At 53.2% G+C, this 26,853-nt stretch overlaps 1 protein-coding gene across 4 annotated transcripts in view; it reads right to left on the bottom strand.

Annotated features, from left to right (window-relative positions):
• Positions 1 to 26,853, bottom strand: part of GTF3C1 (general transcription factor IIIC subunit 1) — a 2,559,884-nt gene that overhangs the window by 218,074 nt on the left and 2,314,957 nt on the right. For all 4 annotated transcript variants that reach the window (XM_078662887.1, XM_078662886.1, XM_078662885.1 and 1 more), the window contains exon 32: positions 6,287 to 6,528. In XM_078662887.1, coding sequence (XP_078519013.1) covers positions 6,287 to 6,528 — 242 coding nt within the window. The remainder of the gene's footprint in view (positions 1 to 6,286; positions 6,529 to 26,853) is intronic.

Genomic DNA, 26,853 nt, shown 5'->3' with positions numbered 1-26,853 from the left:
GTTACAATTTCATAGTAAGTTGTTATAATTCATTGACCGCTTTTTTAAGCGTCAGGGCACCCTAACCTCCTCGTCACCTTGTAAGATATAGAATCTGATTTCGTTTCTCCTTTCCTTTTATTCCTGGAGGTTCAACCCAGACTGTTTTCAAACTGGATGAGAAAAAATATATATACCAGCTTGCACAAAGAGAGATTGAGTCTGGGAAGACGTTCTCCGGACTCTTAACTTCTTGTATATTCGCTCTAAAAGTGACAGACCACGTTTATAAAAGGTAACTATGTTAACTACTGGTTCTTTTATGGAATGAAGGGTTTCGAATATTGCCTCCCCTCTTTCCAGTGGCGCAGCCGTTCCCATTGTCCCTCCCCCCTTCAAAACAGTTAAGTTCATGCTTAGGGCAGATCTCAGTATTACTCTACTCTGAAAACACCCTCAAGCTCACCTCTCACACCACATGATGTATTTTTCCCTGGTCCGCCTCTTGATGTATCCCCACATCTCAGCCTCTTGTTCTCATTGCTTTGAGAATCCCTTACACACAAAAAGTTGGTCTAGCTGATATAGCATGGGATATGTTAGCACATTGTTAATGAACTTTTAGCGATAGACTTAGTATCCATTTGCTTTCTCCTTTTTTTTGTATATAAAAAATGTTCAATATCTGCTTAAGGAATCTTCCCTTTATAATGTAAATATTGTATATATAAATGTTTGTATATATCCCCCTATGTAGATATAGGCCCTTGACCCTATCATTCTCTTTGGGCCTATTTTTGCTTATTTTGTACAAGCTCCAATGTCTATTTTTTATCAATTTTAAATCTTTTGTAATTTTTTCATGTTGTTTCCATGTTTGTAAACCTATGTATGTGCTAGAGTAATTGATTGCCTGTATGTTTTTACCGACAGCCCTGAAGAAGTCCCAGCTTGGGACGAAACGCGTCGGCTGTACGTTGTGCTGAAAAATTGAAAATAAAGATTACTAGAAGATTATCAACATCTCTTTGAAAAAAAACCCTTTTTTATTATTTGAACCTATTTCTCTTTTGTGGTGCACCTTTGCGGTTGTTTAACTTGTATTTGGATTCCCTATGGAATAGGCACAGTAACGATGGGTGCCAGCCAGTGTGCACACAATTCCCTTTAGTTACTTAAGGGCCACTCGATATTTTGGGGAGAAAGGTAGTCAGGTGCTGGCATTAAGAAGGGTTCATCGTTATATATCTGTTGTTTGGAACCTAAATATACATACTTTTGAATATCAGCAACTAAGTATGTCTGGCAATATAACACCTTGCGAACACTGTGTTCCTATTAAAGAATAGACCACACTGAGGTTGTAGCCACAACACATATCTCTTGGAATTGCTTTGCAGTGCGCCTAACAAGCACAGCGCTGAGCAAGTTGAATAAACATTTTAGTGTAGACCTAGATTTATTGATCAGTAGAGTCAGAGATACACGCTACCTATTCTTGACGTATCCTTCTTTGCCTCTTGTTTTTATCAGAGCGGTGCTCTACCTACCTGAGCCGCAGCCAGGTGAGGCGGTGTACCATCCTCCTACCTAATAGGTAAGCGGATTGAGGGCTCATATATGGGCTGAATATGTGCATTAAATGATACATATGGTGTAAATAGTATTTGTAACTACAATTGGTTGAACCTGACAATTTTGACACCAATGTTTGTTGGTTTTTCTTACCTTGTTCCCTGTGTGTCTGGCACTATTACTATTTCACCCTGGACATCATCAAGTATCCTGGAGGATTTGTATGCACTTAGTACATCCAGGTGACATAATTGTAACATTTATTCTTTTCACTTTTTATTAACGCAGTAGCGATGTTCGGTCCTGATGAAAGCAGCGGACACCTTGTTGGGTCCACACACTGCTGAAACATGTCGACCTACATAATCTAGATAGTAGCTATTTGTTTAACCTACTATGTTCCCGCACTGGTTTTAACTATTGGAAGTCTGAGAGGCATCCATTAAATTTCTTTTCCTCTCAACTCTTCAATTTTACACATTTCACCACGCTCACCTTTTTTTACGCACTGCTATTCAGTTATCTGAACACGGTCACCCCTTACACACCCTGAAACACTGGTGCATCCACTTTTAATACATCAAGTGGGTGCAAGTATATTTTCCTTGGTGTGAGGAGTCCCAGATGATGACAAGGGCGGTACCGGACGATAACTGATGGGTACTTTCATACCTTGGAAGTATCTAGTCAGGTTTGAGTCACACTTATGATTTATTATTTTTATTAGTGACTTTTTTGCCAGCCATAGGAGAGTAAGTGGATTGTTCAGACCCACAGATACATATTGTTTTCTTGATTGTCTTTTTTGGGGGCCGTATCTGTGTTTGGTCTATAACTATATCCTAGGACCCTGTTTCTACCGGTTTTGTTGTTTAAAGTTAATCCGTGCCAGTCTGCTGCTCCCGAAGTGATTGAGGTACTATTTATCCGCCCCCTCCCGGTTGCTGCTCCCTCCAAAGTGATTGCGCTTTTCCATGGGTTTTTCGTACCTTAGTCTTAGCTGGTTTCTGAACATTAACCAAGGAGAAATGAATTGCGATTAATTGCATGATAGCTAGGAGAGATGTACTAACCCGTCAGAGGTGACCCAGCAGGTCTATTGAGACTCAAATTCAAGGGCTCCTTCTTCCAAGGAGATCTGGGACCTAAATCATACACACTCCAGAATGGGGAGCACGCCGGGTCCTCTGACCTTTTGCAGATGACGCAATTAATTAAAAAACCCTCCTTGCAAAACAAATGTCAAAATGCCTCAGATTACATTTTTTTGAGGTCCCAGGCATGGGTTTTGTTTTGTAGATTTATGCGTTTTGGGGCTTTTTAATATCAAATAATAAAAGCATTTAGAATTTTGCACCATTTAAATCTAGATAGTTTACGAGAATGCTGCGTACCCCTTGCACCAGTTTCATGGTGAGCATGTTGCATCTCCAGGAACTCAACCCAGAGCTGGAGGCACTTGCTGCATTCCTGTACTCCAGTAGCCTACTTCCTCAAATTGTTGGCTTCTGCAATATTTAACACCGGTTTGCCCAAAATGCCTTCATTGTTTCTGCAGAACATTTTCATTCCTTTACATTTTACTTTCCAGTTGGCCCAGTACCGTTTTCTTTTTGGGAGGAGGTATGTATTTAATAATTACAGTGGAACTCCAGCAGAGAAGCACATTTCCCCAGAGGACATCGCATTCACAGTGTATCCTTCCTGCTTACGTGAGAGATGAGAGTATGCCGGTCCGCTTTTCAAAACCATCTTATTTTCTTTTGTAAATTTAGAAAACATTTTTCCATTGATGTTCTTGCAAAAAGGAATGCTATTAAAAAACACAACCACTGATTGCGCCAACATACCCTTTGAAAGATACTGTATGCTGCGCTATGTGCTGCCAGGCGTACACATATTGACTGTTAACTTGATTCTAGGCAGACCTACTGTAAGCCACACTCTACTTGCATCCTCTTATTAGTAGTCGGACGTAAACAGAAGGTACTGCACTGAACATGTGTTGTCTGAAATGACAGTACACTACCACACCATACATGATTCACTTTACTCCACTATACTCTGCACCACTCCACACCACTGCAGTCACTCTGCACTGCTCCATACTTTCCCACTTCATATCATTCCACCTTGCGCCACTGCACTCTACTCTGCACAACTCCACTAATCTCTACTCTACAACACTCTACTCTACACCACTGCACTGAACACCACTTCACTGTATGTCATTGCTCTCTATGCCAATGCACTCTACTCTGTACCACTCCACACCAGTGCACTCTATGCCAACCCACTCTTCACACCTCTAGTCTACTCTGCACTCTATGCCATGCTACTCTATGCTACTGTACTCTACCATGCACCAATCCACTCTACTCTGAAACAATCTACTCTATGCCACTATAGTCAACCCCACTCTGACACTGACCTCATCTCTACCTCGCTGCACTCTATGCCAATGCACTGTACACCACTTTACTCAAAACAAATGCACTTTATGCCAATCTACTCAACAACACTTTCTCCCACTGCACTATATGCAACTCTATTCTACTAGACACCACTGTACTCTGTGCAACTCTACTTTGCACCCACTCAACACCACTGCACTCCACGCCAATGCACTCTGTGCGACTCTACTATACACAATGGCACTTACAAGAGTCTACTCTGCAACAGTGCACTCTGCCGCTCTACTTTATGCACTGCACTATGCCACTGCACTCTATGCCAATCTACTCTGCACCAATGTTCTTTAGGCCACTTCGTTCTAGGAAACTCTACTCTACGATACTACACTCTAATATGCTCCACTGACGATCTACTACATTAAATTCTACTCCACTCCATGCCACTTCACTCTACAACACTCTACTCAACTACCCCACTCTTCCACTAGGACACTCCATTCCACTTTACTCCACTCTATTCTACGGCACATTACTCCACACCAATTGACTCTACAAAACTCAACTCCACTCTATGCCATTCTATTCTCCTGCACTGCCCCACACCCCGCTACGACAATCAACTCCACTCTACGCAATTCCCTCTTCACCACTCTGTGACACTCTATGACCTTCCATTGTTCAACACTCTGCTCCCTCCACAACACTCTGCTCCCTCCACAACACTCTGCTCCCTCCACAACACTCTGCTCCCTCCACAACACTCTGCTCCCTCCACAACACTCTACACCACTCCAGGACACTCCACTCTACGCCACGCCACTCTACGCCACTCAGCTCAACTCTACGCCACTCAGCTCAACTCTACCCCACTCAGCTCAACTCTACGCCACTCAGCTCAACTCTACGCCACTCAGCTCAACTCTACGCCACTCAACTCTACGCCACTCAACTCTACGCCACTCAACTCTACGCCACTCAACTCTACGCCACTCAACTCTACGCCACTCAACTCTACGCCACTCAACTCTACGCCACTCAACTCTACGCCACTCAACTCTACGCCACTCAACTCTACGCCACTTTACAACAATCCACTCATCTTTACCGCACAAACTTCCAGCCATGCTGGTGTACAACATATTGACGAAGCCAGGAGCTCTTGCATAGCTTTGCCAATGCTTAATATGGATGAGTGCATAACTGTAATTTCCGGTATAAAATTACTTTTATTAGAGGCTGAACTTGGTTTGAATGTAACTCGCGGATACATTAAGTGCTTACATTGTAGTTATAGAAGCACAATTCCCCATTGTGGCATTTGCTGTGTTGTCTGCCCCGTTGCCATATTTGTTTGACTTTTTGTTTTTTTCTGTGTAACACTGCTTTCAATTGTGAATATGACTGACTTTGAAATCGCACACTTAAATCACACTTCTGTTGGAAAAAAACAAACTTAAATAGAGCACATCATGCTACTATAACTGCCATGTAAATACCTTATGTAGGTACCGGTTTGGTAAGAAAATCAAGCAATGTCAGGGCTTTATGTAAGTGCTTGTTTCCAAAGTCAAAAGTCACAAAAGCACACTGACCAAAGTAATGTTGCCCAGGCAAAGCGGAATAAAAATAAACATATTACTCTAAATGTAAAAATAACACTGATTTCCTGATGCAATTTTACTTAACATGTGCTAACGTATACAGCAACAATCAACACCGAGACAGTTGGAGAAGAGTGGGAGAGGGACTGCAAAGAAATGAACTCCTATGGAGTGAAACAGCTCATATAATACTTGAAAAAAATAATAATGTGAGAAACGCGCTACTCGTGGAAGGACATTGGCTGCAGACAGGAAGCTGTATATCCTCCATGGTTCACAGAATGGACGAAAAGACAAAGAGAAAGTGAAACCAGAAGGTGCTGACCAGTGAGCAACAATGAAATGAAAGTAACATAGAAACCAAACAATGCTAAGTAATGGGCAGGCTCTAGGACCTTTTTGAATTATGTTTGTTTTTTAAAGAACAATAGACTTACAAGACACAACACCTGCACTGTATCAGGCGAGACCTGAAAAAGTGTTCAGGGTTTCAGCCTGTGCCTAGGTTATTTAAAACAAAAAATAATTTAGAGAGAAGCTACCATTCAAAAGAATTGATTTTTTCAATCTAATGAGTACTGGCTGCTCCATTACCCTGCTATTAACGATTTAACTTCTGAGTAATCAATTCAGCTAAATAATGCTTTTAGTTTTAATTATAAACAAGTGTAACAGCCTCTTTTGTTTATTAATCCATTACAATTCATCTATACTCACCTGTTGTGGAAAGCCGTCCTTGAGCTGGGATGTTTCGTAACTTTATCTTCATTTGACATGAATTCACAACAATACTGTCATTGGGATTTAGATTCCGTGTGCTGACGATCCCTGGTGCATAATATCCTCTCATAAGCAGATAGTTGGTGTGGGATGCCTGCTTGGCCTTCACTTCCATCCTTCTTTTCATTTGACAAGTTTCATCAATATCATCATCATCGTCATTGTCATCCTTCCCTAAACTAAAAATCCATGAGTATGTTAGCACAGTTTATTACCATATCTTATTTAACATACAACTGTTAAAAATTATCTACTAGATGCATTCTTTAAAGACAACTGATGTAAGATTAGGGCGTATGCATACACGTGTATGTATGCATACATGTCTGTACGCATACATGTGTGTATGCATACAAATACCAATTATGAGATGAAAAGCAAATCTAAATCAAATATATTGTTCCACCTATTGTTAGCACCAATGATTGTTTTTTAGTTGCACATGGCAGATACATGTTTCAGGTTTATAAGCCGCATATAATGAAATGAAATGAAAATGAGTTTTATAAAGCGCAGATAGCTGCCTGGAGGCGTCCAAGCGCTGGGTGCTAGCAGTATGTTATCGACTGAGTTAGTGAGCAGAACAAAAAACAACTATTTGTTAAATAAAAAGGTTTTCAGCTGTTTTCTAAAAGAGGTAAGGTCCGAATTGGACCTGAGGTGAAAGGGTAAACTGTTCCAAAGCCTGGCCGCATTCAGGGAAAAGGAGCGACCTCCTGATCTGGACCTTTTTACCTTGGGCACAACAGCCTTTAAAGCATTGGTAGACCGCAGCTGTCTGCAAGGAAGGTAGGGAATGATTAGAGGGCGGCTGATCACTGGACCAGTTTCCAAAAAAGACTGGTGGGCGACACAGAGAGATTTGAAACTGATCCTTTCCTTCACCGGGAGCCAGTGCAGTTTCGCTAGTCCAGATTTTACAGAAGTCCTACGGGGAATTTGAAGCAGGGTCCTAGCAGCACAGTTCTGAATCACCTGCAGCTTCTTTAATGTAAAATCTGGGGCCCCAAGATAAAGCGCATTTCCGAAATCCAACCTGGAAAGAATAAGTCCTTGAACCACAATTTGTCTTGCCTCAAAAGGTAGCAAAGGAAGAATCTTCCTCAACATTCTAATGAGGCCAAAACAGGTGGCAGACAGTACAACAGCCTGGTGGTCAAACGTCAGGGACTTGTCCAGCCAGACGCCCAAGCTCTTGATGGCATCCTTGGGGACTGGGGGAGTTCCCAGGCACACTGGCCAGATCTGGTTGATTGCGGTTGGAACTGAGTGGCCCAACAGCATGACCTCTGTCTTGACCCCATTAAGTTTGAGACAAGACAGGGTCATCCAGCTCCTGACCTCATCCAGGCAACCCGCCAGGTCCACTGTGCCCACAGGGTCCCCTGCCCGCGCCAGTGAGACCACCAGCTGTGTATCGTCCGCATAGGTCACGATCTTAATGCCATATGGGCGGACGATCCCAGCCAGCGGCCTCATATAGACATTAAACAGCGTCGGGCTGGGCTTGGCCGCTGCTGGGAATGGACGCGTGAGCTCTGGGCTCCGTCACGGCCTTCCCGTTTATCCTGTACTGCATCCCCTTGCTGGCCCCGCTGGCTGGGGCTTGACCACATCCCTGCCCACAGACTCTCAGGCTCACCTTGGGGCAGCGGAGTTGTCCCGGCGGCGGTACGGAGCCGCGCTGGGCCTGAGCTCTCTTGGACGGCGCCGGCCATTTTGTGCGGCCTGGGTGTTCGGCTGCATCCCAGGCCTCAATTGAGTGGGCGGCCGACCTGCGGCAGGAGCTGCCCGGCCGCCGGCCACCACAAGGGGCGGGTCGGCAACCTCGCGACCGGAGCCCCGGCGGCGGAGGACGGGCTACCCCGTGGGATCACTGAGGCGTGGACGGCTAGCGGAGCCCACACAGCGAGAGGTCAGGCCGGCGCAGGTGGCTGCGGGGGCTTCTTGGACTCGAGCCGGGGGGAACCCAGATCATCTCCGGGAGTCGACGAACGGCGGAAGGCGCCTTGCTGACCCGGCCACTTCCCCTGTGAGACCAACGCGGACCCCTGGCGGTGAGAGCCCTGAGGAGGCGGCGCGGGGGGCGCCTGAGGTGATTGGGGCCTGGGGGACTCCACTAGACGATACCGGCGTGGGTGCTGCTGCCCTGATGAGACCTCTGGCTGGGCGGTGGGGCCCGGCCCCCCGGGAGTGGTGCTGGTCTGACGCGCAGTGGCGTTGACCCCCCCTGGCTGAGACCGGGACCGGTTATCCCAGGAGGATACAAGTGCTGCCAGCTAGCTGACTCCCTACTGTGGGGTGTTGGGCTCGGACCCCCCGGCGCTGTGGCTAGCGAGCCACGAGAGGTGACCCTAGGGCTGGAGGCCCTCCGACGTGACTTACGCCCTCGACTGAACAGTTTGGAGGACGCCCTACACCTGCGGCCGGCTACCACCATGGGGAGACGCCTGAAGCCCTCGACGGATGCTGAGGAGGGAACGGCGTGCAGCCAAGGTTCCACAGCGGACAAAAGCTCGAAGCCGGGCCTGCCACAAGATCAATTGGAGCAGATTTTGTAGGCCATCGCTGACACCAGGGAAGCATTGCAACAGGACATCGGTCAGGTGTCCACGAGCCTGGGGCTCTTGCGGGCGGACCACGGCAAACTGGCGGACCGGGTCAAGCAGGCTGAGATTCGAATGGACGCACTGGAGCCCACGACCAAGGCGACTGAGGCCTCGCTGGGGGAGCTGCAACAAAGGGTGCACCTGCTGGAACAGAGGCCGGAGGATGCGGAGGGGCGCAACCGCCGCAACAATATACGCGTGGTTGGCCTGCCCGAAAAAATTGAAGGGGCGGACATGTTGGGCTACCTGGAGTCCTGGCTGCGTGACGTGGTGGTTCCGGAGGGTCTGACTCCGTTCTACACTTTGAAGCGCGCTCACCGGGTACCGGCTCGGCCCCCAGCTGAGGGTCGGCCTCCTCAACCAGTGGTGGAGATCTTGCTGCACTACAGGGACCGTGACATTATTCTACAGAGGGCGCGGGCACTAGGGCCCTACCGGGTGGACAACGTCCAGGTCTCCATCTACCCGGATTACTCTTTAGAGGTACAGAGGCAGCGCTCCACCTTTCTAGCAGTCAAGAGGGCTTTACGGGAGGAGGGGGTCCGTTACTCTCTCTTATTTCCAGCCCGCCTGCAGATCATGATGGATGGTAAATCCTCCTTCTACAATTCCCCGGACGAAGTCTGGGACTGGCTGGAACTATACAAGGCTGGTGCGGATGGTCATCCTGTGTCTGGGGAGCCGCGGAGGGTGGCGCAGAAGTCCAGGCGGCCCAGGAGGCGACCACCGAAGGCTGGGACACCTTCTGTCTCGCAGACCAAGCTGGAACGCAAGGAGGCCCTTCGGGCGGTCTCGACCATTTCCAAGGCGGTGGCATCGACATCAGCAATGGAGTCGGGCTCCCGGGAGGGCTCTGAGGAAGCGGCGTCGGAGGAGTCGGGTGCCGGTGGTTCTGGGCCGCCTCATGTCACGCCTGGGACTGCTGATGGCTTATTGGACGAATGATCCTCATGCCCCGCCGTGATGGTATTGTACTTGCAGCCGGGCCCCTGTTTGGGCTTGGGGCGGAGGCATGTGGCTCGGGTGAGCAGAGAGTTGTGTTGTTGCAGAGGGACTGCCTTCCGCCATTAGTGGTTTCTGCTTTTGCAGGGGTGTGGATGTGGGGCCACTAGGGCACATTGGGGAGGGCCGGCCAGGTGGCACATGTAGCTCACGGTCTGTTGGACTTAGCGACAGGCCGCCCCCTTTATCTCACACCTATTGTGGGACTCTGGTAGTTACCAGAGACTGTTTTACTTAGGCTTTTGACTTTTGGATGGGTTTCGGCTGTTCGGGGCCTATTCTGGGGTTGGGTGGGACACGGGATTGTTGGGTGGTTTTCAAGAACTGGTTTTGGGGTGTTGTCAGTGTGCCTAGACTTTTATCTTTCGTCAGAACTGTACTTGCTGATATGAATGGGGACCCTACCTGAACTGAAGTGTGTGACCTGGAATGTGCGGGGACTGAACTCTATGTTGAAACGTCACAAGGTGCATGCCTATCTTGTTCGTAGGGGGATTCAAATAGCCTTCCTGCAGGAAACACATATTGACCGAACAGAGGGGCGGGCTTTACAACGCAGGTGGCGGGGACAGCTGTTCTACACGGTCTACTCGGCCTTTGCGAGGGGGGTCTTGATCTGGGTGCGGGCGGGGGTCCCCTTCCAACCCTTGCTGACAGTGCTTGATCCCGAGGGGAGGTTTGTAGCTGTACAGGGCCGCCTGGATGGGAGGGACGTGACACTCTGCAGTGTCTACGTCCCAAATGTGGACCAACCTGCCTTTTTTGCACGACTATCTGGGAAGCTGGCGACAGTTCTAGCCAACACGGTCTTAATGGGGGGGGGGGACTTTTATTCTGTCCTAGATGTGGAATTAGATAGGTCTCACCCACCACTGGTGCAGGCGGCAGCTCACAGGCTAGCGAAGAGTAGGGGAGAGTGGCAGAGTGGCTGGGGCCTAGTTGATGCATGGCGAACCCAACACCCTACAGAAAGGGATATTTCCTTTTATTCCCCCCCACACGCGCTTCATGTTCGCCTTGACAGCATTCTGTGCTTGCCGGATGTTCAATGCTTGGTCCGCCACAGTGAATACTTGGCTAAAACAATATCTGACCATAACCCTTGCCTGGTAGTGGTCCAATGGACGCGGCAACGCCAGGCTATACCGACGTGGCGGTTAAACCCGTTGGCATTGGAGGACGCGGCGTTTAAGGCTGAGGTAGGCAATGGGGTGGAAGGCTACTTTGATGCGAACACGGACACAGCTTCCAGTAGAGCACTGGAGTGGGACGCCTTTAAGGCAGTGGTTCGGGGAGTCTGTATTTCGGCTATCGCGGGAGTCCGCAAGACCCTCCTGAAGGAGGTTACGCGGAGCGAGGATCGCTTACGTGAGGAGGAGCGACGTCACCACGTGACTCCTGAATCTCGCGAGGCGGTTTCGGCCGCGAGGGAGGAAGTGGCGACGGCGGCGGAGAAGCTGCGCTGCTTCGATTATAAGGAGTTCCTAGTTCGGGCTTATGCCGTACGCGACAAGGTGGGCTCACTACTGGCCTGGCTGGCCGCTCCGGGGCCCCGCGGCACCCCGATTGTGGCTCTGACCACGCCGGAAGGGAACGAGGTCTATACTCAGTCGGAGATCAATGGCCAATTTTTGACATACTACGCGCGCCTGTATAAGAGCGAGATGCCAAGTGTGCCAGTGGAGCTAGATGGGTTTCTCATGGCGGCGTGGCTTCCCCGGCTTGACCCTGAACACGTGGACCGCTTGGGCGGGGACATTTCTGAGGGAGAGATTCGAGTGGCCATTAAACACATGGCTCGCCTCAAGACCCCTGGCACAGATGGGCTACCGATCGAATTTTATGCAGCCTATGCGGATGTATTGATACCGCGATTGCAGACGGTTTACCGGGAGGCCTGGGATACCGGGGTCCTGCCTGCAACTACTCGAGAGGCCTTGGTAATACCCTTACTGAAGCGGGGCGGCGATGCTACCTCGCGCTCGGCCTACCGCCCACTGTCCATGCTCACAACGGACTACAAGATCCTGAGCAAGGTTCTTGCGACGCGGCTTCTGGCCCACATGCGCGCTTTGGTGCACTCAGACCAAGCAGGCTTTATTCCCCAGCGCACCACCGCCACTTGTGTGCGTCGGCTGCTTCGGGTTATGGGGGGCAACGCTGCTGGTTTACCGGGTGCCGCTGTCCTGTCGACCGACATTGAGAAGGTGTTCGACAGTGTTGAGTGGCCGTACCTGCTCCGAGTGCTGGAGGCCTTCGGATTGGGCGAACGATTTGTGAAGTGGACCGCCTTGCTTTATGCTGCGGCCACAGCCCGAGTCAAGACCGGGGCTACCATCTCTGCCCCGTACAGAGTAGGGCGGGGGACACGGCAGGGATGCTCCCTGTCCCCCCTACTATTTGCGCTAGCCATAGAGCCCCTAGCTGCTCACGCCCGTATGGGCCGAGCGTATGAGGGCCTCCAGCTAAGAGGCGACACCCACTACATATCCCTCTATGCCGACGATTGCCTACTGTTTTTGGCTGACACGGATGTTGCCCTGCGTGGGGCTAGGCGCTTGCTCTCGGATGTTGGCCGATTTTCGGGACTGAGGGTCAACTGGGGGAAGTCCTGCCTCTTCCCATTGATGTCTGGGAAGGACGATTCCCAGCCGGAGGGCGAGCTGCGATGGGAATACCATTGCCTCCCTTATCTAGGCACGCACATATACCGATCGCCGTTGGACCTCCTGGAGGGTAACATTGAAAGAGCGATCCGGAGTCTACGAGGCTGCATGGAATTCTGGCGGACACTGCCGTTATCGGTCGCGGGGCGAGTGGCGTTACTAAAGATGGTGGCACTACCCCGTCTACTATATCTGTTTCGCACGCTGCCGGTCTGGATCCCGACGTCGGTTTTTACCAGACTTCGCTCCTTAATCACCGGGTTCATTTGGGGAACGGGTAGGAGGCGCGTGGCGCTGGCCACGTTGATGCACCCCAGATCAGACGGGGGACTTGCAGCCCCGGATTTTGAGTGGTATTATTTGGCGGCGCAGCTGCAGTGGCTTACCCAGGCAGTGGCTTTGGAATTTCGAGGCCCAGAGGGGGCAGCAGGCGGAATCCTTCCGCGATACGTCCTCTCGTTTATAATTCTAGGCCAGAAATTGGACCTTTCCCAGCTTACAGGGGAGGAGCGGACGATTCGTAACTGCTGGCTACGTTGCCATAGGCGATCCGGCGTCACTCGCCCATATGCCCCTGAGATCCCGCTAGGCATGTGCACCGCCTTTCCGCATGGGGGAGATTGGTCTGCGCTGGCGACCTGGGAGGAACTTGGCCTGCAAATGCTCGGTGATCTCTACAAGGAGGGATTGCTGCTCTCCTTTCAAGAGCTGCACGACGCTTACGGCCTCCCGAGGGGAGATTATCTGTTGCACGCCTCGCTGGTGGCCGGTATTCGGAGCCACTGGAAGAGGGGGCTTTCTGAGCCGCCAACATCTGAGTGCTGCCAATATGTGGTCATGGCGGCTGGCACTTACAAGGCCGTCACCTGCCTTTATCGGAGGTTGTCGACTGAAACTTTACAGCCCCTGGATGGGCTGAGAGCCAAATGGGAAGAGGATATCGGGCGACTGATCCCTGAATCAACGTGGCCGCAGCTTTTGCGGCGGACGTGGAAAGGCACTAGGAATGCCAGGTTCCAGCTGGTCCAGTTTTTCTCCCTCCACCGAGCTTACTTGACGCCGGCTAAGATCTCGCAATATTTTGAAGGGGCGTCTTCACTCTGCCCTAGATGTGGAGCGGAGGACGCGGATTTTGCGCACATGTTCTGGTCCTGTGGGAGGCTAACTGATTACTGGGAGGCAGTGGTGGCCTGCCTGAATGCTGTCACGGATCGGCAAATTGACGCGGATATGGGCGTTTGCTTACTGTTGTGGTTCCCCCACACCCCCGCACTCGCATTACCAGCAAATTTTATGACTTGGGCCTGATACTGGCCAAACGGGAGATCACCATGCATTGGAAATCTAGCCGGGGCCCCAGCTACTCGCGATGGAGGTCCACTCTGGAACGGTGGGCGAAAGCGGAAAGCGCATTGCGGCTGCAACCGGCCAGGCGACTAGATAATGACGGGGCATTAGAGGCGGCCAGAGCGTGGGAGGCCCTAGTGACCGCGCTCCAATTGCCTGAGAGTGACCAAAGTGAAGATGGCGAAATAGCGACACCGTAGGGTAGTTCTGTTGAGGGGTACCCCATTTCCAGTGCAACGCACCACTGTAACAAGTAACGGCGGGGGTCCCGAGAGCGCAGGTCCCCATTGGTATGCACTACTTACCTTCTCCTATCGACTGCTTCGAGGAGGTGACTCGCTGTTGATTCTTAGCTGACAGAGAGGAGACACCGGCGCACTGACTAGGGGGGAGGGACTCAGGGAGGGAACAGTTCTGGGGATTGTTATCAGAAAAGGCGTCTGGTCAGATATGTACAGTTATCCTGAAATGTCGGTTGTTACTGCATAAATTAATCATTGCAATGTGATGATCTGACTTGAAATGCCAATAAAAATTGTTTTTACAAAAAAAAAAAAAACAGCGTCGGGCTGAGCGAGGAACCCTGCGGAACTCCACAGTTCAAGGGCCTGCTGGTAGAGGTGGTAGTTCCCTCGAAGACCTGGAAATTTCTATTAGTTAGGAATGAACAAATCCATTCCAACGCTCCTCCTTGAATCCCAATGTCCTGGAGGCGTTGCAATAAGATGGTATGGACAAGATAATGGACAAGTTGCTTACCTTCGGTAAAGTCATTTTTGGTAGACACATGATCTAGCCGCATATTCCTTACCTTTGAACTTCCAGGTGTCAGGCTGGATACAGAAATTTTTCACAGCAATACCCCTGCGCGCCAGTAGGTGGCATTGGTGGACTCTGTGTGATGTCGGCAGTGGTGTGATCACCGCCGTCGTGACGTCCGTGTCGTCAATTTAACCGCCACTCTGGGGCGCTGACATAAGCACTATTCAAGACTTTCCACGCCAGAAGCGCGAGGCCATGAATTGACTGACCATGGGTGTGTTAAAAAATGAACAACTAGGGCCCTGAAGGGGAATGTTCCTGACACTTAGAACCACTTCGGGAGGGAGGTCAAAAGCTGTCAATTGTCGCCACTCAATCTCCATGCAAGGAGGCGGAGAGTGGGCAAGTTCAGGTGGAGAACCCTCCCCTGCTGCTGCGACAGAAGATCCTCCCAAAGAGGCAGCCTGAACGGAGGATCGATGCTCATGTCTAGAAGCTTGGGATACCAAACTCACCGTGTCCAGTCCAGAGCTGTGAGAAGTTGGTCTGATATATGCTGTCCACTAATTAAAGTCGGCACCTTGCACCAGTCAAAACGACCCTTACTGATTATTAGGTTGGAGACAACCTTTATTGAAAGCTATCCTAGTGGTAGATATGGAGAGCAGCCTTCAGGCTAAGTCTCGAAGGAATGTAAAGCAGCTTGTTTTACCAGATCATAACCTCCTGAATGGCCAAATGAAAGTAGAACCACACAAGGGATATATAAAGTATATGTATTTATTACTAAACACTCTCTCCTAAACTCTTTATGAGATTAGACTTCAAAGCACACAATATTAAATCACTAGACCAACAGTAAATAGTACAATACACAGTGGGATCCAGGGGAGACGGAACCATAGACGAAGAAAGTGGTATAACAACCCCGACTTGACTAGACACAGTGCCTAGAGCGGGCAGAGGAAAGATGCTTCGGGGAGGACCAGCAAGGTCCTGGGGACTCTCCAAGCTATGGAGAGTCAGGACACGTCTGGAGCAACCAGGAAAGCCCACAGAAAGTCAAAGTTACCTTCACAGGGACCCACTGGTTGACGGACCAGGGATAGTGAAGGGACCTCGAGCTGAATCACCAAATACCAGCCCACAGAACACTTGTGGAGTGTAGGCCGGAAATCTTTAGTGGAATTACTTCTCGGGGTACACGTAGCCCAAAGTACAGCCTCAAGGATCGCCAAAAAGCATATGCTGCTGCAAATGTACGCGGCGCACAGGGGTTCGAGTTGCACGGTCCCCACGAGGGATACGGGCCTCAGAATTGCTGAGAGCGCAGATGAACGGCAGAGACCTCTGGAACCCACCTCCTGTGTTTCAGAAAGCTTCAAGGTCCTCAGGAGCTCGGGAGATGCAAACCAGTAAGATGCGTTAAAGGTGCCGGCCTTGCAGGAGAGTAACCCCTTTACTCCAAGGGAGATTCTTCAGTCATCCAGCGTATAGTGTAGATCGTCGAAGTACTTGGTTTCTGTAGCAGAGTTTAGTCCAGATCAAATCTAAAGTCCTGTAGTCAGGGGTTCCTACTTTATACCCAAGGAAGGGGTGTTAGCATTTACCGCGAGGTTGTAATGCACTTAAGTATATATGGTTGGCTGCATCACAACAAACCACAGAAAATAGGTTCCGAAGGCTGCAGAGGGGTTCTGCTCATGCATGGGCACCCGCTCACATTAAAACCCAGCACCCTGCCTTCAGGAGTGATAAGGCCTGCCATAGGGGTTATTGATTTAATATGTGCAGTGATTTAGGATAGATATAGTGAACCTATATCTAAGTAAGGGGTGCATGCACCACCTTACACAGGCTGCTGTAGCAGACCTGTGGTGTCATTTTGAATGGTCTCTCAGGGGTGGCATAATAAATGCTGCAGCCCCTGGGAGTTCTCTGGGGTACCTATGTCCTAGGTACATATTAAACCATATACAAGGGACTTATGAGGGTACCCCAGAATCCAATCTAGAGTGTACCTAAAGCACAAGTTACTTACCTTCGGTAACAATATATCTGTAAGAAACAGTAGTTAGCATTAGATTTCTTACCATAGAATATCCCCAGGCGTCAGTATGGATCCGGAAACTTTTGCGTAGCAGCGCGTCGCTAGGCGTCGTCTGCAGCTCCGCATCCGTCGTTGGCGCCGGGATGACGTCGCCTTTGTGCGCTGACATCAGTTCTTATACACAGCTTTGCCGCGCCAGAAATGCAGAGCCATGATAAAAACCAACACTGGTGCCATAAAAACTAGGGCCCTGATAAGGGATGACCTTAACCCTAGATATTGGTTCGCAGAACGGGGAGGATGGGTGGGCCGGTAAGGAATCTAATACTAACTACTGTTTCTTACATATATATCGTTACCGAAGGTGAGTAACTTGTGCATCTGAAAGAAACAGGTTAGTATTAGATTCCTTACCTTAGAATAGATACCCCATCAATACCAACCCCGGTGGTGGGTGTGCGAACCAATAATCACACCAGAAAGTCCTGGAGAACGGAACAGCCGAAAAAGCCATTTCTCTCGACTTGGCTGTCCAGGAATTAGTGTCTTGCTAACGTGTGCAGCGAGGCCCACGTAGCTGCCTGAGAGATGTCCTGCAAAGGGACTCCCCTACCCAGGGCAGTAGTAGCCGCTGTGGCCAGAGTGGAATGGGCAGGCAGCCCGACAGGAGGCTACTTTTTAGCCAGTGAATAACCAGCCTTGATGCACAAAACGACCCATCGAGAAATGGTCAGTTTGTGCACCGCCCGTCCCTTCTTAGCGCCCACGTAACTAACAAAGAGTTGGTCTTCCACCCGGAACTGGCGTGTGCGATCCAGAGAGCGCGCGTTTTGGGTCCAGACGGTGGAGCCTCTCTTCCTCTTTCGAGGGATGCGGAGGCGGAAGGAAGGTGGGCAAGGTGATGGACTGCCCAATGTGGAAGGCTGTGACAACCTTGGGCAGGAAAGAGGGACGTGTCCGCAAAACAACTTTCTCCGGATGGACGGAAAGGAGGTTTAGAACAAAGAGCCTAGAGCTCACTCACTCTCCTGGCAGAGGTGATGGAAACCAGGAATGCAGTCTTAAGAGTGAGAAGACGAAGAGGACAGTTATGAAGTGGCTCGAAGGGAGCGCACATCAGGTAAGGCTGAACAAGATTCAAGTTCCACTGAGGCATCACGAAAGGAACAGGGGGAAACATTTGAGTGATGCCCTTCAAGAACCTATTTACAACTGGGGACTTGAAAAGAGAGGGCTGATCATGGAGCCTTAAGAAAGCAGAAATGGCAGAGAGGCAGCCCTTAAGAGTGCCCAGAGCAGAGCCCTGCTGGGCAAGAGAAAGAAGAAAGAGGAGAACCTCTGAAAGAGGAGCAGAAAGGGGATCCACAGCCTTTGCTGTGCACCATGCTAAAAACGTGTTCCACCTGCAGGCGTATACCGATTTTGTGGAGGGACGCCTGGCTGCCAGAATGACATTACAGACTTAAGGAGGCAAGTCAAATGGCCTCAACTGCCGCCGCTCAATCTCCACGCATGTAAGTGGAGACTGGACAGGTTCGAGTGGAGGACCGTCCCCTTCTGCTGCGACAGAAGGTCCTTCTGAAGAGGCAGGCGAATCGGGGGATCGACAGACCGGCTGAGTAGCTCGGGATACTAGAACCTCCGTGCCCAGTCCGGAGCCACAAGGATGACTTGGGCCGGGTCACACCTGATCTTCTTCAGCACTCTGGGCAGAAGTGGTATAGGCGGAAAGGCGTACAATAGACCGCAACTGCACTCGCGATGAAAAGCATCTCAGAGCGAGTGCCGCCTTGGAAATTCCAACGCGCAGAACTGATGACATTGGGCGTTCTCTTCTGTGGCGAATAGATCTAAACAAAGGCTCTCCCCACTGCTGAAAGAGGCCTTGCGCCACGTCCGAGTTCAGACGCCATTCGTGATCCATCATGCACCGACGGCTGAGTTCGTCCCCCCTGGCGTTCAAGGAACCTGCTAGATGTTGAACCACCAGGGTCACGCACTGATGTTCCAGCCACTGTCAGAGGCGCAGAGCCTCCTGGCATAGGGTCCACGACCCAACCCCGCCCTGTTTGTTGCAGTACCACATGGCGGTGGTGTTGTCCGTGAACACCTGCACTACACTCCCCCAGACAGAGGGGAGGAATGCCTTCAGTGCAAGTCGGATCGCCCGCAGCTCCAGAAGATTGATATGGAGCTGGGACTCCGCCGGAGACCAGAGGCCTCTGATCTCCGTCTCTCCCATGTGGCCTCCCCAACCCTGGAGGGACGCGTCCGTCACAACTACGTGCTCCGGTTGGGGTAGGGAGAGAGATCTGCTGCTGACCCAATCGCGGTCCGTGAGCCACCACTGCAACTGTCTTGCAGTGCCCTCCAAGATCAAGACATGGTCGGACAAGTTGCCCTGATGCTGGGCCCACTGAAACTTCAGGTCCCACTGCAGAGCCCGCATCCGCCACCTGGCATGATGCACCAGAAGGATGCAGGAGGCCATCCGCCCCAGAAGCCGCAGCGTCAACCTGACTGAGACTCAGGATAAAGGCTGAAAGATCGGAATCAGAGCCTGAATATCCCGAACATGCTGTTCAGGAGGATAAACCCAAAACTGCGCAGAGTCTAGAACCGCTCCGATGAAGAGGAGCTTCTGAGAGGGGCACAGGTGCGACTTCGGCACATTAATGGAGAACCCCAGCAGGTGCAGGAGGTCGGCTGTAGTCTGGAGGTGGCTGATGACTGTCTGGGGCGAGCCCGCCTTCAACAACCAGTCGTTGAGGTAGTGGAAGACTGAAACCCCTAACCTGCGCAGATGAGCTGCGACCACCGCCATCACTTTAGTGAACACCTGTGGGGCGCTGGTAAGGCCGAAGGGGAGCACGGTAAACTGAACGTGCTCGTGGCCTACCGTGAACCGCAGGTAGCGCCGGTGGGCCGGCAGGACGGGGAAGTGGAAATAAGCGTCCTGCAAGTCCAACGCTACCATCCAGCCTCCTAGGTACAGGGCAGCTAAGACCTGAGCCAGTGTCGGCATCTTGAACCTCTCCTTCCGGAGGAAGCCGTTGATGTTCCGTAGGTCCAAGATAGGGCGTAGGCCCCCTTTGCCCTTCTTGGGAACCAGAAAGCAGTGGGAGTAACAACCACACCACACTTCTGGCCCAGGAACGCGCTCGATGGCCCCTTGGCCAAGAGGTCCGCAACTTCCTCTCGCAGAAGATTCAAGTGTTCCCCGACACGTGGTGGAACTGCGGTGGCATGGTTGGAGGGGTCACCTCGAAGGGGAGGGAGTAGCCCCTTCGGAAGATTTGCAGCACCCACCTGTCCGAAGGGATGTCGCGCCATTGGAGGAGGTGATGGCGAACCCTGCCCCCCACTGGCGTCTCGTGGGCCTGAAAGCTCAGACTAGGAGGGCTTTGAGGCGGATGCTGCAGGGGTGGATGTGGACTGGCCGCGCCGTTGTCCCCGGGCACAACCACGTCCGCCACCGAGCTGGATGTTAGTCTACGGCCCGTGGCTGACAGGACGTGTAGGGGCGCCCCTTCATTGGCCACGAAAGGGACGAAAGGCAGCAGATTGCTGGCGCGGGCCGACAGGCCCAAGGACTTGGCCGTAGCCCTGGAGTCCTTAAAGCGCTCAAGCGCACTGTCTGCCTTGTCGCCAAATAGGCGATGGCCATCAAACGGTATGTCCATAAGGGTGTTTTGAACATCAGCCGAAAAGTTGGCGGACCTCAGCCAGGCGTGGCGACGAATCGCCACCGTCGTTGCCATCGCTCTACCTAGCGAGTCCGTAGTATCCAGTCCACATCTGATGGAGTACCGTGCCGCATCTCGACCCTCCGCAAGGGCTTGGGCGAGTTTAGTCCGGGACTCCTCTGGACATTGTGGCAGCACATCCGCAACCGTGTCCCACAGAGAGTGGGTATAACGGCCCAAGAGGCACGCGGTGTTAACTGACCGCAACCCCAAACTCAGGGAGGAGAACATCTTCTTGCCATATTGCTCGTACCTTTTGGATTCCCGATCGGGGGGAGCCGTCGGGAATACTGTCTGGGAGTTAGAGGCCTGGATAACCAGGCTCTCGGGGGTGGGTGGACAGGAAGCTAGGGTCGCCCGGAGCCGGGCAGTGGCATCTGGCCACGTTCCTATCTACAGGGGGACTTGTAGCGGGCCTGGACCAGGTGCCCAGAAGAACGTCAGACAAGGCCTCATTAAACGGCAATAGAGGCTCCGAAGAGCTTGCCTGCAGTTTAAGGACCTCAGTGAGGAGGATCGTCCTCACGGACGCGACGGGGAGCTCAAGGGCCAAGGCCTTGGCCGCCCGCGGAAGGAGGGGAGACAAAACCAGTGTCTGGCGAGGTGTCCAAACCACTGGCGTCCCCTAGCTCGCCTGTCCAGGCCTGATAAGACTGACGAACAAGTTACTTACCTTCGGTAACGATATATCTGTAAGAAACAGTAGTTAGTATTAGATTCCTTACCTTAGAATATCCCCAGGCGTCAGTCTGGATCCGGAAACTTTTGCGTAGCAGTACCCCTGCGCGTCGGTAGGCGTCGTCTGCAGGCGTCCCCTGCGGCTCCGCGTCGTCGGCGTCGTGCGCCGTGATGACGTCGCTGGAGTATATAGACGCCGCCTCCGCGCGCTGACGTCAGTTCTTTGCACACAGCTTTTCCGCGCCAGAACACGCAGAGCCATGTGAGAACCAACACTGGTGCCATTTGAAACTAGGGCCCTGAAAGGGATGTCCTTAACCCTAGGTATCAGTTCGCAGAACGGGGAGGATGGGCGGGGCGGTAAGGAATCTAATACTAACTACTGTTTCTTACAGATATATCGTTACCGAAGGTAAGTAACTTGTTCATCTGAAAGAAACAGGTTAGTATTAGATTCCTTACCTTAGAATAGATACCCCAGCAATACCAACCCCGGTGGTGGGTCTGCGAACCAATACAACCTACACCAGAAAGTCCTGGAGGACCGAACGGCCAAAGAAGCCATCCCTCCGGACTTGACTGTCCAGGCAGTAGTGCCTCGCAAAGGTGTGCAGCGAGGCCCACGTGGCCGCCTGGCAAATGTCCTGCAAAGGGACTCCCCGGCCCAGGGCAGTAGTAGCCGCCGTGGCCCGAGTGGAATGGGCCCTCAGCCCAACAGGAGGCTCCTTCCGAGCCAAAGAGTAGCATGCTTTGATGCACAGGACGACCCACCGAGAGATGGTCCGTTTCTGTACCGCCCTTCCCTTCTTCTCACCCACGTAGCCAACAAACAGTTGGTCATCCACCCGGAACTGGCGTGTGCGATCCATATAGAATGAAAGCGCACGTTTTGGGTCCAGACGATGGAGTCGCTCTTCATCCTTTGAAGGATGCGGAGGCGAGAAGAAAGAGGGCAAGGTGATGGACTGCCCAATGTGAAAAGCAGAGACTACCTTGGGCAGGAAAGAAGGTCTAGTCCGAAGAACCACCTTATCAGGATGAACAGACAAGAAAGGAGGATGAATAGAAAGAGCCTGGAGCTCACTCACTCTCCTGGCAGAGGTGATGGCTACCAGGAAGGCCGTCTTTAAGGTGAGAAGACGGAGAGGACAGGAATGAAGGGGCTCAAAGGGAGCGCACATCAGGAAAGTCAAAACCAGGTTCAAGTCCCACTGAGGCATCACGAACGGAGTTGGAGGATACATGTGCGTGATGCCCTTCAAGAATCTCAACACAATAGGGGACTTGAACAAAGATGGCTGATCAGGTAGCCTCAAGAAGGCGGAAAGGGCAGAAAGATAGCCCTTGATAGTGCCCAGAGCAGAGCCCTGCTGGGCAAGGGAAAGGAGGAAGAGGAGAACCTCAGACAGAGGGGCAGAAAGGGGATCCACAGCCTTCGCTGTGCACCATGCCACAAATCTGTTCCACCGGCAGGCGTATACCGACTTTGTGGAGGGACGCCTGGCTGCCAGAATGACATCACAGACTTCAGGAGGCAAGTCAAATGGCCTCAACTGTCGCCGCTCAATCTCCACGCATGGAGGTGGAGACTGGACAGGTTCGGGTGGAGGACCGTCCCCTGCTGCTGCGACAGAAGGTCCTCCTGAAGGGGCAGGCGGATCGAGGGACCGACTGTCATGCTGAGTAGCTCGGGATACCAGTACCTTCGAGCCCAGTCCGGAGCCACAAGGATAACTTGGGCCCGGTCGCGCCTGATCTTCTTCAGCACTCTGGGCAGAAGTGGTATAGGCGGAAAGGCGTACAACAGACCGCAACTCCACTCGCGCCGAAAGGCGTCGCCGAGCGAGTGCCGTCTTGGAAACTCCAACGCGCAGAACTGATGACATTGCGCGTTCTCTTCTGTGGCGAATAGATCTAACCAAGGCTCTCCCCATTGCTGAAAGAGGCCTCTCGCCACATCCGAGTTCAGACGCCATTCGTGATCCACCGAGCACCGACGGCTGAGTTCGTCCGCCCTGGCGTTCAGAGAACCTGCCAGGTGTTGAACCGTCAGAGTCACGCCCTGACGTTCCAGCCATTGCCAGAGGCGCAGAGCCTCTTGGCAAAGGGTCCACGACCCCACACCGCCCTGTTTGTTGCAGTACCACATGGCGGTGGTGTTGTCCGTGAACACCTGCACTACACTCCCGTTGACAAAGGGGAGGAATGCCTTCAGTGCTAGGCGAATCGCCCGCAGCTCCAACATGTTGATATGGAGCCGGGACTCCGCCGGAGACCATCCGCCTCTCCCAAGTGGCCACCCCAGCCTTGGAGGGACGCGTCCGTCACAACCACGTGCTCCGGTTGGGGAAGGGAGAGGGATCTGCCCCTGACCCAATCGCGGTCCGTAAGCCACCACTGCAACTGTCTCGCAGTGCCCTCCGAGATCAGGACATGGTCGGATAGGTTGCCCTGATGCTGGGCCCACTGAAACTTCAGGTCCCACTGCAGAGCCCGCATCCGCCATCTGGCGTGATGCACCAGAAGGATGCAGGAGGCCATCAGCCCCAGAAGCCGCAGCGTCAACCTGACCGAAACCCGGGATAACGGCTGAAAGATGGGAATCAGAGCCTGAATATCCCGGACCCGCCGTTCCGGAGGATAAACCCGAAACTGCGCCGAGTCGAGAACCGCTCCGATGAAAAGGAGCTTTTGAGAGGGACACAGGTGTGATTTCGGCACATTGATGGAAAACCCCAGCTCGTGCAGGAGGTCTGCCGTCATCTGAAGGTGGTGGACGACTGTCTGGGGCGAGCCCGCCTTCAACAGCCAGTCGTCGAGGTAGGGGAAGACTGAAACCCCTAACCGGCGCAGATGAGCTGCGACCACCGCCATCACTTTCGTGAACACCCGTGGGGCGCTGGTAAGGCCGAATGGGAGCACGATAAACTGAAAGTGCTCGTGGCCTACCGTGAACCGCAGGTAACGCCGGTGGGCCGGCAGGACGGGGATGTGAAAATACGCATCCTGCAAGTCCAACGCTACCATCCAGTCTTGTGGGTCTAGAGCAGCCAAGACCTGAGCCAAAGTCAACATCTTGAACTTCTCCTTCCGGAGGAAGCCGTTGACGTTCCGTAGATCCAAGATAGGACGCAGGCCTCCCTTGTCCTTCTTGGGTACCAGAAAGTAGTGGGAGTAGCAACCACACCCTACTTCTGGCCCAGGAACGCGCTCGATGGCCCCCTTGGCCAAGAGGGCCGTAACTTCCTCCTGCAGAAGTGTCAAGTGGTCCCCCGACACACGGTGGTTCTGCGGTGGCATGGCTGGAGGAGTGGACTCGAAGGGGAGGGCATAGCCCCTTCGGACAAGCTGCAGCACCCACCTGTCCGATGTTATCGCGCGCCAGCGGGAGTGGTGATGGCGAACCCTGCCACCCACTGGCGTCACGTGAGCCCGAAAGCTCGGACTAGGAAGGCTTGGATGCCGCAGCGGAGGGAGGCGTGGACTGACCACGACGCTGGCCTCTACCGCCACCACGGCGGAAACCACGGGCGCCACCGCGCTGGGGAGCGCTCTGCGCCGCGTGGCTGGCAGCACGTGTAGGACCTCCCCTCCCTTGGCCACGAAAGGGCCGAAACGAACCCGTCTGCTGGCGCTGGGTCGAGAGACCCAAGGACTTGGCCGTGACCCTGGAGTCCTTGAAGCGCTCCAGCGCGTGGTCCGCTTTGTCACCAAATAGGCGACTGCCATCAAATGGCATGTCCATAAGTGTATTTTGGACGTCTGGTGAGAAGTTGGCAGATCTCAGCCAGGCATGGCGACGAATCGCCACCGTAGTGGACATGGCCCGCCCCAGTGAGTCTGTGGTGTCCAGACCACAACGGATCGAGTACCGCGCCGCATCCCGGCCTTCAACCAAGGCCCGGGTGAGCTTGTCCCGCACTTCCTGGGGGCATTGCGGCAAACACTCCTCGACCGTATCCCACAGGGAGTGGGTGTAGCGGCCCAAGAGGCACGCGGTGTTACAAGACCGCAGTCCAGCGCTCAAAGAGGAAAACACTTTTTTACCAAATTGGTCGTACCTCTTTGATTCCCGGTCGGGCGGAGCCGACAGAAATGCGGACTGTGAAGTGGAGGCCTGGATCACCAGACTCTCCGGGGAGGGATGGGTGGACAGGAAGGCAGGGTCGTCCGAGCATGGACGGTGACGCCTGGCAACGTTCCGGTCAACCGGCGCACCAGAAGCGGGCCTGGACCAGGTGCCCAGAAGGACATCCGTCAGGGCCTCATTAAACGGCAGCAGAGGCTCCTGGGGGCATGACTGCGGTTTAAAAACTTCCGTCAGAATATTCGGTTTGACCTTCGCGACGGGGAGCTCAAGGTGTAAGGCCTTGGCAGCCCTCATCAGGACCACCGAATAGGCAGCACCTGCCTCGGACGCCACAGGGGACGGAGACACAAACCCAGGGTTGGGCGACTCGTCCAGGCCACTGGCATCACCCAGATCACCTACCCAGTCCACATCATACTGGCAGGCACGGGATAGAGGGTCCTCAGACCCCTCCCAACCCTCTCCATACTCCTCCTCATCATACCCATATTCTGGATCGACGATATAGACATCGGGGTCAACGGGCCCCATCGGCGTCGGATCCGGCGTCGGCCGACGCCGGTCCGGCTCCGAGTCCGGAGTCGGGGAGGAAAGGGGGGTGGCGCCGCGCGGCGTCGGTGCCGGGGACCCGACGCCGGCCGGAGCCGACGGCGGAGTCGCTGCACCACGCGGGGGCGGTACCATGGGTTGGCCCACAGGAACCGACGCCGGAGAGGCCGGGAGACCAGCCGGCGACGAACCAGAGGGAACCAGCGGCGCCGGAGCCACCGGCGGCGCCGGGGCAGGAGCACCCGAACCGCTCGGGCCCCCAGACGGGACCGACGGGCCCGCAGGCGCCGAAGGCCCCGCCGGAGAAGACCTCGCCCTCATAGCAATGAGGAAGGCCTCGATCTCCTCACGCGACGCGCCTTCCCCAGGGACCGACAGGTGTGGGGTAGACGGCGTCGGCGACCCATGCGGGACCGCGGGGGTGGGGTCACCCGAGCCCCCGGCCGCAGCACGCGGGCGTCGGGGGGAGTCGGGGGTGCGATGGCGACGCCCCGACTTCTTGTGCTTACCTGACGAGCCGGAGGAATGGTGGCGACTCCCGGAGCGCCCATGGCGGCTCCGCGACCGTTCCCTCGACCGCTCCCTCGACCTCCGACCGGACCGGGACCGCTCTCGACGCGGGGCCGACAACCGGAGCTCGAGAAGCTTGCGGGACCGCTCCCGCCTAGCTTTTCCAGTCAAGGCCCGACAGTCGACGCAGGACTCCACGTCGTGGTCCGCGCCCAGACACCGGAGGCAGAGTCGATGGTGGTCGGTGACCGACATCAGGCGGTCGCACTCGTCACAACTCTTGAAACCGGGCATCCTACCGGCACCGTAAAGATCAATTAGTGAACAAAAAACTTGGTCAAAAGACCGGAGTACTGCTCTTCGGATCTGCGCTAACTGGCGCGGAAAAAAGAAGAACTGACGTCAGCGCGCGGAGGCGGCGTCTATATACTCCAGCGACGTCATCACGGCGCACGACGCCGACGACGCGGAGCCGCAGGGGACGCCTGCAGACGA

Source organism: Lissotriton helveticus, chromosome 10, assembly GCF_964261635.1.
Source record: "Lissotriton helveticus chromosome 10, aLisHel1.1, whole genome shotgun sequence".
NCBI classification, from domain to species: domain Eukaryota; kingdom Metazoa; phylum Chordata; class Amphibia; order Caudata; family Salamandridae; genus Lissotriton; species Lissotriton helveticus.
This window is presented reverse-complemented; position numbering and strand designations above follow the sequence as displayed.